We start from the raw sequence: 9,133 nt of genomic DNA, 5'->3' as shown, positions 1-9,133 counted from the left end.
AACAAAGGACCAAGGGGTTTCCGGGAATAAGTCACCAAGGAAGCCCCAAAGGGGGTGGGGAAAACCTTGGCGCCCCCTAGGGAAAAAGGGGGGTTTCAAATTCCAAAAAAAAACCCCCCCCCCCCCCCCCCCCCCCGCCAAATGTCAATCGATTCACAATAATCAGACACTCTGGCCCGATTCAATGCGGGTACATGAGCGGGGCGTGCGTACGCACCTTCGCGGCCGCGCGTGTCAGTGGGCGGCGCGCCCCGACATCCACCAGCGCGCTGCGGCTGCGCCCACCCACGCGCCGGCCGGGGTCGCTGCGCATCCCCGGGAACCTCTGGTTGGAGCTGGGGGTCCCACGCCGCTTGTCGTCGTCCGACGACGCCCTCGCGGTGGGCCCCGCCCGCGGCCGCTCCGCCGCCGCCCCGGCGTGCGGCGCCGACGAAGGGTACTCGAAGCGGACGTCGGAAGGTGACTCGCAGTCGACGTTGTTCCCGTCGCGGTCAGGGCAGTAGGGGCTGAACACCTCATCCCAGTCGATCTCGAGCCGGGAGCGGTAAAGCGCCATCGGCAGGCCGCCGCCGCCGCCGATCGCCTGCGATCGGGGGAGGGGGAGAGATGGGGAGAATTGGAATTGGGGGGGGTTTGCTTTGGGGGGGTTGTGCGAGGGAAACTGGAGCCGAGTGAGAAAAAAAAAATGGAGCTGGTTGCCGCTAATTATTGAGCCAAATCATCAGGCTTACGCTGGAAGGAAGAAGATTCGGCGGCGGCGGGTTGTATAGTGCTGGGCTGTATCTGTATGGGCCGGTGATCACTCATAGGCCATAGCGCTGTTAGGCCAAGGCCCACTAACAAGTATGGGCTTCAGCATCCTCCCACTGACTTTCATCACGCGCCGCTCTCCCGTCCGACGACGGCAGCGATGGCGGGCGCGCCGCCGGGGGAGCCGCGCCTCCCGCCGCCGCCGCTCATCCACGTCTTCGAGCCCATGGCCACCTAGCAGTGGCACTTAGACCTGATCATGGCCGCCCGATCCAACCTACACGCACACCTGAGGAACAGGATGGATGCGCACTAAAATCCCACAAAACTCGTCTAAAAAAATCCCACAGAACCACCGCAAAGTTAATCGATTCGTAATCGAACGCTCCAGTTCGATACACAACCACAGGAGCGGGCGGGCGGGCGTACGTACGTACCTTCGCCGCCGCCGCGCGTGTCAACGGGCGGCGCGACCCGTCGCCCGCAGGCGCGCCGGGGCGGCGTCGGTCGAGGTCGCTGCGCAGCCCCGGGGTCCGGTTGAGCCCGGGGGTCCCACGCCGCTTTTCGTCGTCTGACGACGCCCTCGCGGCGCCCCCCGCCCGCGGCCGCTGCGCAGCCGCCCCAGCGTGCGGCGCCGACGAGGGGGACTCGAAGCAGACGCAGTTCTCGCGGTCGGGGGAGGAGCGGCTGCTGAGCACCTCCTTCCAGTCGATCTCGATCGGGGCCATCGCAAGGCAGCCGCCGCCGCCGATCGGCCTGCGGTCGGGGTGAGGGGAGAGATTGGGGGGGTTTGTGCGAGGGAAACTGGAGCCGGGTGGGAAAAAAAAATATGGAGGTTGCTGCTAATTGTTGAGCGAAATCATCAGGCTTACGCCGGCGGCGGCAGGTTGTATATGTGGGCTGTATGGGCCGGTGATCACTCATAGCACTGTTAGTTAGGCCAAGGCCCACTAAGAAGTACGGGAAACAAACCTGGTGGCCTGGACCGGAACGGCCCATGAAGGAAATGGTTGCGATCAGGGTTTTAAAGTTTGGACTAAAATGATCACATTTGAACGCAAAGAAAGGCGCTTAATTTTTTGCCAAGAGAAGCTAGGCGCAAAAGCAACTCACTTGTACTGTCTAGATTCGGGAAAACTCTTTCCAAGTGATGGCGCTTTTCACACGAGCTCCCTAAACAGGCATAGTAAACGGGAAAAAAAAAGCCAGTTACATTTAAACTCACCGCACAAAAATTGCATTTAGACTCCTCACAAGCTCGTTCAACCCTTGTAGCGCCTTCTTGAAGAGGACCGGCAATGCACGTCGTCAAAGGGGGTTTGAGGTTCACTTGATACCATCGTTTTTTCGATGATCGCCAAGGGGGAGAGCATCCCCACCTAAATTGTATTGGTAGGATGTGGCAGATCACGGATCGACGACCTTATTTTTAGAAAATGAGGCAAAAATAATCATATATCGCACAGTTAATATGGAAAACTAGGCTAAAACCGTCTTCAATAACAATCTTGTTCAATTTTTTGAGTCACCGAGGGACCTTAACTGAACGGATTCCTCAGGATAGATCCAGCAGCGTTGCAGTTTGCATCCCTGGATCGCAAGCAAAAATTATTGTCCTTTTGTATTATTTAGTTTTTCCATGTGAACAAATGAAGTTGAAAGAGTGGCTCTTGTCAATGCAACAATTTTGCAGCAACTCTTTACGGATAAAAGGGAGAAAAAGGTTGAACTGATGAAGGCTGTAACTGTTGGCACAGACGAGTTCAAGCTGACACCCTTGCCTCAGGTATCTCTTGGACCTTACTTTATCTCGCTAATAATATTGTGATGCAGAAAAGATGGAAGTGTTTCTTGCTAGTTTGTTCGGTGAAAACAATTGCTCTACTACGTGTTTACCAAGACATCTTATCATCCAAAAATAAAAAAGGCATTTATTATTTGATTGTTTCTAATCTCCAACACAGCACTAGCACTGAGCGGGAGTGATAGCTTACCAATGGGGAGCCGTCAAAGAAATTATTATTATTATTATTATTATTAATAATAATAATATTAATAATAATAATAATAATAAGAGAAATTATTTATGTTGCTGAAGTAGTAGCATCGAGGAAGAGTTTGCCTCCCATCACTTTCTACTGCGACTGCCTTTCAGCACTCTCCAATCTCCACCAAACGGCCTTATTCGTGAAGCACACTGCCACCACCGTCACAACCATCCGTTCTATGCAGTCTCTCCACCACTTCCACGCCCGCCATCCGAATTGAGCTCAATCATTCATATTCAGGTACACCCAACTATAACCATAGTTGTATTCCCTCAACCGTAGGCGTCCCCGTGCTTCCCAAACCCCATCCACCCCTCTTCAGTATGTCACTGGCCGTCTGGACTCAATGAGTCGATTCTTTTATGTGCCGGTTAGATTAGGGGTGATCTGGCTTGGAGGGATTGCTCTACTACTGCAGAGTATTTTGTTTGCTGCATGCTCTGCCATTCGAATGTTTGATTTGCTTTGCTTTTTTCTCGATGGAGCACGTACAATTAATGACATCGATTTTTTTTTTTTTGAAATTGTAGAGAATTTAGCTAAGCCTCGTACCCGACAGCAGAGGCGGAGCGCCCCCTGCCGCAGGATAGGGATGGGACTGGAGTGGTGTCTTCATTGATCACTAGGAAAACGTAAATTTAAAACGCGCGGCCATTTACGTCTCCGCTAGGCGCAGGCGCACCCTCTCGTCGATCCTTACAGGCGCAAATCTCCTCCACTGCGGCCCTACCGGCCAGAATTCATCTCCGCAGCCAGACTTCTCCGTCCGAGCTCTCAACAGCTCACTCTTCTCACGATTCGTGCTCGTCCAACTCTGGTGGGTGGTGGTAGACGGCCGGCGACGAGGTGGGTCCTCCTCCTCCTGCTCCTGCTCCTCATTCCTCTCTCGGATTTAGGCATGGTGGTGGCTGGGTTAGGGTTTCCGGTTCGGGGTCGTCGGGGGAGGGCTCCGTAGCCGGCGTGCTTAGAGTGTCTGGCGGCGGCAGTAGGCACGGCGGTGGTGGCGGATCGAGGGTGGCGAGGTGAGGCGGCGTGGGAATCCATCCATCCATCCATCGAAGCTCCGTTTCCCCACCTCTCCAGGCTCCAGGCTGCCGTTTGCTCGCCCGCGCCGCAACTGGCGGCTCCTGCAGCGGCGGCGCCGGTGGCCGCCCATGCGGGGTCCTCCGCGCTCTCCGCATCTTGCTGTTGCTCGCACTCGGTGGTCAGAGCTGGATGCAGCGTGGCACCGAGATTTGATTTGTTTTGTATTCCAACATGTTGACATTTGTTTCATCCGTTCTGATTTGTGTCGATTCTTGCTAATTTGGGTCATTTTCTTTCCTGATAGCTGATTTGCCAAGTCTGGTGCTGTGATTACTGCCCCACAGCAAGTCTTCTGCTGGCTGAAGCTTATGGGCGCCAAGATCCAGGCCTAGATGCATTACTCGAGAGGAGGCTCAGGGATGAGAATGTGCCTCTAGAATAATGTCTGTGCTTACCTGCGTGATTGAAAGCATGGGCTCATCCTGTAGCAGACATCATTCCTTAAACGAGGCTGAAGCAGCTGAAAATGCAAAGGTAACTTGTCGTTTAGACCAAGTAAATGCTATTAGTAGGTTTTGATTTTGAGTTGGTTAGCACTAAGCAGCTGCATTTGATTCCTGCTGATACTCATGGTGTGTGTGTGTAGTCTGCTGACATCGACCGGCGGATTTTGCAAGAGACAAAGGCAGAGCAACACATCCACAAGCTCTTACTTCTCGGTAATTCCAACTTACTTGAACTGAAGAGGTATTTTGTCATGTGAAGTATCTGTTGTTGTGTAGACTTTTGTCTTGGTAGTTTGCTGGATCAGCCGAAAAAGCTATCTCTATAGTTTCTCCCTAGCCAATTCCCTTTGTGTATCATTCAGACTTGAAAATGCTATCTTTGCATGCTGGTCATCAATAAATTTCTTTGCCTGTCTGTCTTTCTTGGTAAGGTGCTGGAGAATCGGGAAAGTCTACAATATTTAAACAGGCAAGGCTCATGTCATTCCTTTGTGGACCATATTCCTATGCCATCAGCAGGCCACTTATATTCTGATTGCTCATTTGCAGATAAAGCTCCTTTTCCAAACTGGTTTCGATGAGGCAGAACTTAGAAGCTATACTTCAGTCATCCATGCGAACGTATATCAGACAATTAAAGTATGCTATACTAGAAAGGGTGTGTCATTTTTTTCGCTTACAGCATAGTGGGGATTATGTAGAAAAAAATGACTGTAGATTGATATGCTGTTTTTATGGGGGTGTGTTTGCACATCTTTTGCCTCAGTAATGAGTTAAATGTGGACAGATTCTATATGACGGAGCTAAAGAGCTAGCCCAAGTGGAACCAGATTCCTCAAAATATGTTCTATCCCCAGATAATCAGGTTTGTGCCCTTGTTTTCTTCAGTAATTAGAGTTCCATTTTGGAATATAAAAACTTGGTTATTCTGAAATGTAATGATTCTAATGTGGTACGTCTGAGATGATTGCAATAGTTGAATCAGCCTGGAATTGTGCTGATCTCAAATGCATTATTATGCTTTGCATTGTCACTTGCTAATGGAATAGTATCCCTTGAACATTAAATTGAACCAAATGGAAAAGGGGAGAAATGATGTGTAGCCATTCATTTTATCTATTTTCCTTAGTTTTTCCAGTAAATCATTTATGTCTTTTGATAACTGGTAACCTTGCTGATATATTCGATTGCTTGAGAGAAGAAGGCTAAGATTGGTATGCGTGACTAGTTGTTGTTTGAAATGTTGGGTATACAAAATTCATCTACCATGAGGTATTAAACATTGTTTTTGGTTTGTAGTTCTGAGGCTAAACAGTTACCAAATGTCACCTTGTAGGCATTGAGATGCCTTTGCTAGCTCATAGAAGCTTCTCATCATCCACCTTATTGAACTAGCAAAATGTTTTGTTTATTTATACTGTAACTTTATCCCAACTTCAGGAGATTGGGGAGAAACTATCAGAAATTGGTGCAAAATTGGATTACCCATTGCTGAACAAAGAACTTGTACAGGATGTAAGGAAATTATGGCAAGATCCAGCCATTCAGGTGAAAAACATTGCTACTTTATTTAAAGAAATTTTATAGACAGTTGAACAGAAAGCTTGATTACTGAGAAAAGCATTTGTAGGAAACTTATTCACGCGGAAGTATTCTGCAAGTCCCTGACTGTGCACAGTACTTCATGAGCAATTTGGACCGATTAGCTGAAGTAGATTATGTACCAACAAAGGTATGCAATTACGCCCAATTTAAATCTTGTCAGCCTTATTTACAGGTTTTTTGATATTAGCATACTATTTCCTTTTGATTGTGTTTGAGGTTGCCGAATTGCATTAGAGGCTGGGGTCAAATGTAAGATATATAGATATTCCCATTCTTTTGAAGACCTTAGGAGTTAGGAGGTTATTAGTTTCAGTATTCAGGAAGGGGGAATATACCTTGCATGTAACAATCTTGAATAGAATCCCCATGCACAATTGCAGTGAAGTGAGAATAAATTTTACTAAACTGCTATGAATAAGGCATAGTCTTACCCCCCCCCCCCCCCCAACACACACACACCCCTTTTGAATTTTGATGGGGTGGGTTGTTTCACAACTTCCAAAACATAAACATGGGTAGTTGGGTACATTACCCAATCTATGTTTCAATTTTTGTAATGACCTTCCCCTCTCCTAAACAAAAAAAATTGTTAAATTGTTTTTATTTGTTGAATCATTATAGTGGTGCATTGTGAAGCAGCCTCTAAAGTAGATACCATGGAATCATCTTGTTCTGGTCAAGTCATCCTCAAGGTGTATAGAAAAACTTATCTTTTGTTTTAATTTTCTTTTATGTGAATGTTCCATCATATTATTTTGGTTTCTGTACATGGTTATTTGATCATAGGTCTTAAGGGTTTGCACTTTATCTATTGTACTTATCTGGGCTGGTTCTTTGCAGGAGGACGTGCTTCATGCAAGAGTACGGACGAATGGTGTGGTAGAAACTCAGTTTAGGTAAGCTGCTGACATGGTATTTGCATATTTCTTTTGTTATACTCTGTCCGGATGTCGAACTAAATTGGTATTATCGAGTAACAGATAGCTTTAATCTTCTAATTAGTAAGTTTTTAATTTCCTACAGCCCTCTTGGAGAGAGCAAAAGAGGTGGAGAGGTCTATAGGTTGTACGATGTAGGAGGCCAAAGAAATGAGAGAAGGAAGTGGATTCATCTTTTTGAAGGTGTTAATGCTGTAATCTTTTGTGCTGCCGTTAGCGAGTAAGTGCATTTTCATTGTTTACAATTCATTGACTTGAACTTACCTTAAACTGCCGAATTCTACTCGGAAGCTGTTCCTTTAGATTTTGTCAAGATGCACAGCACCACAAAAATTTTGGTTTATAAGTTGCGGTGTACAATTTTGATCCAAAGTTGAGCCCTGGCTGTTAATTTCAGGTACGATCAGATGTTATTTGAGGATGAGACGAAGAACAGAATGATGGAGACCAAAGAACTCTTTGACTGGGTCCTAAAGCAAAGATGTTTTGAGGTTTGTTTAAAATTATCAGAATCTTTTTGTTCTCACGCTAATTTTTTTTTTGTCATAGTGAGCCCTACCTGATGCGATTCTGATTTCCAGAAAACCTCATTCATGTTGTTTCTCAACAAATTCGACATATTTGAGAGGAAAATACAAAAGGTAAGGGTCATCTTTTGACACCTACCAAGAGCTGAGTAACACTAAGTTCTCTGGTGTACCAACAATTGTCTGACTTGTCGTCCTTATATAGGTTCCTTTGAGTGTGTGTGAGTGGTTTAAAGACTACCAGCCTACTGCGCCTGGCAAACAGGAGGTTGAACATGCCTACGAGTGAGTGCGCTCCTGCCTCCCTATCACTCTATCAATGTCAGACAAAGATGTATACGTGCACATACATGCCAAAAAACAACTTTTTCCACTTTGCTATCCTACACCTGCATGTGCAAAACTGCTGCTTATGGCCTAGAGGGTTTCATTTACAGGTTTGTGAAAAAGAAGTTTGAGGAGCTCTACTTCCAGAGCAGCAAGCCAGACCGCGTAGACCGAGTGTTCAAGATTTACAGAACAACCGCCCTGGATCAGAAACTTGTGAAGAAGACATTTAAGTTGATCGACGAGAGCATGAGGCGCTCCAGAGAAGGAACCTGACCAAGCATGGGTTGTTGCTAGTCACAAGAAAAGTAATTAGGATGGTGGGAGGAACAGAGTTTACGGTGTCACAGCTTTGCTGATTGTAATTCTTTTTTGGACGGGGAACATTTTATTGATCTCTTTGTTCTTCCACAAGCTAGTGAAGATGTTTGTTGCGCGCCGTGGCCTGTGGAAAATTTGGACCCTTTGCGTCATGTCGCGGTCAAGTTCATTAGTTGCTGATTGTGATCCTGAATTTGTTGTCCAGAAATAGCTGAAAGTTTGATTTCAGGTGTTGTGGCTGAAAATTTGCATTCGTTTGCGTTGGGTGTCTGAAAGACTGAAGCTGTAATACGAACAGGCGAGCAGGTTCCTTCGGCATACATGCAGAAAGCACAGCCCTGGAAGGAGTTACATTACAACACCCAAAACAAAAACGTTTGAAGTGACGTGATCTGCCAAAATAATTCTGCATGCCGCATTGCCAGAGGTTTGTGGTTCGATGGTTACAGAGCATGCGGGATGATTAGATTCCCCGGAAGATGCTCAGTCAGGTACGGGTCACAGATGGTGCTGCATTGCATTAGCATCATGGTCATATACGCATCAGGAAAACTGGAGACTTTGGGCGTCTCTTCATTCTCACTGACAACTAAAACAACAATTGACTTTATTATCTTCATTTTAAGGACAAGCAGCACTCAGCCAGCATTATGTTTAAACTGAAATCAAGAAGCGTGGATAGATCTCCTCTGGCCATGTTAGCAGGAGTCTTAGGAACTGCTCCAAATTTGAGTGGCATACCAACATTTGGTTATTTATTTGTAAGTCCAGATTAAAATGCTGTATTTCCTTTCTCAGTTTTTACTTTTAGACATCTTACAATCACACACATTTACATCATCAGCTTGTCACAGACTTTCATTTTGTCAATATTCCTTCTTAAATGCCTCTACTGATGATCTTCACAACACCAGAACGATGCCATTCAATTTGCAAATCCAGGTTCAAGTATATATTTCAGGGGAATCGGCATGGAGATCTACAAGTGAATGGTGATCGATTTACATTGTATTACATGGTCCAACAGAAGTCTGAGGCCCTAATAATACTACAACCGGGAAAGGAAATTCAACGACCATAAGCTA

The 9,133-nt window shown here is 46.5% G+C and overlaps 2 protein-coding genes across 3 annotated transcripts in view; one reads left to right on the top strand and one right to left on the bottom strand.

The window, feature by feature from the left end:
• LOC101774580 (probable ubiquitin-like-specific protease 2B) overlaps nucleotides 1-1,136 on the bottom strand; it is a gene marked incomplete in the record, with an annotated part of 8,614 nt that extends 7,478 nt beyond the window's left edge. Inside the window, 1 exon segment of the mRNA XM_012844871.3 lies at nucleotides 218-1,136. Within this exon segment, the coding sequence (XP_012700325.1) occupies nucleotides 218-556 (339 nt within the window).
• Nucleotides 1,137-3,499: 2,363 nt separating this feature from the next.
• LOC101774172 (guanine nucleotide-binding protein alpha-1 subunit) lies at nucleotides 3,500-8,293 on the top strand. 2 transcript variants are annotated; one of them, XM_004963062.4, is made up of 14 exons: nucleotides 3,500-3,644; nucleotides 4,129-4,358; nucleotides 4,471-4,543; nucleotides 4,762-4,799; nucleotides 4,880-4,969; nucleotides 5,118-5,195; nucleotides 5,771-5,878; nucleotides 5,961-6,062; nucleotides 6,776-6,831; nucleotides 6,959-7,093; nucleotides 7,271-7,364; nucleotides 7,455-7,514; nucleotides 7,606-7,685; nucleotides 7,838-8,293. In XM_004963062.4, exons 2-14 carry the CDS (start codon nucleotides 4,266-4,268, stop codon nucleotides 8,001-8,003), a joined length of 1,173 nt encoding a protein of 390 aa, XP_004963119.1. In that variant the 5' UTR covers nucleotides 3,500-3,644; nucleotides 4,129-4,265; the 3' UTR covers nucleotides 8,004-8,293. The 2 variants fall into 2 exon arrangements, with proteins under 2 accessions (XP_004963119.1, XP_022680840.1); XM_022825105.1 differs by lacking the exons at nucleotides 3,500-3,644; nucleotides 4,129-4,358 and having other exon boundaries at nucleotides 4,880-4,988; nucleotides 7,838-8,276.
• The last annotated feature ends 840 nt before the right edge of the window (nucleotides 8,294-9,133 follow it).

This window comes from Setaria italica, chromosome III (assembly GCF_000263155.2).
Source record: "Setaria italica strain Yugu1 chromosome III, Setaria_italica_v2.0, whole genome shotgun sequence".
In the NCBI taxonomy this organism is placed as follows: Eukaryota; Viridiplantae; Streptophyta; class Magnoliopsida; order Poales; family Poaceae; genus Setaria; species Setaria italica.
This window is presented reverse-complemented; position numbering and strand designations above follow the sequence as displayed.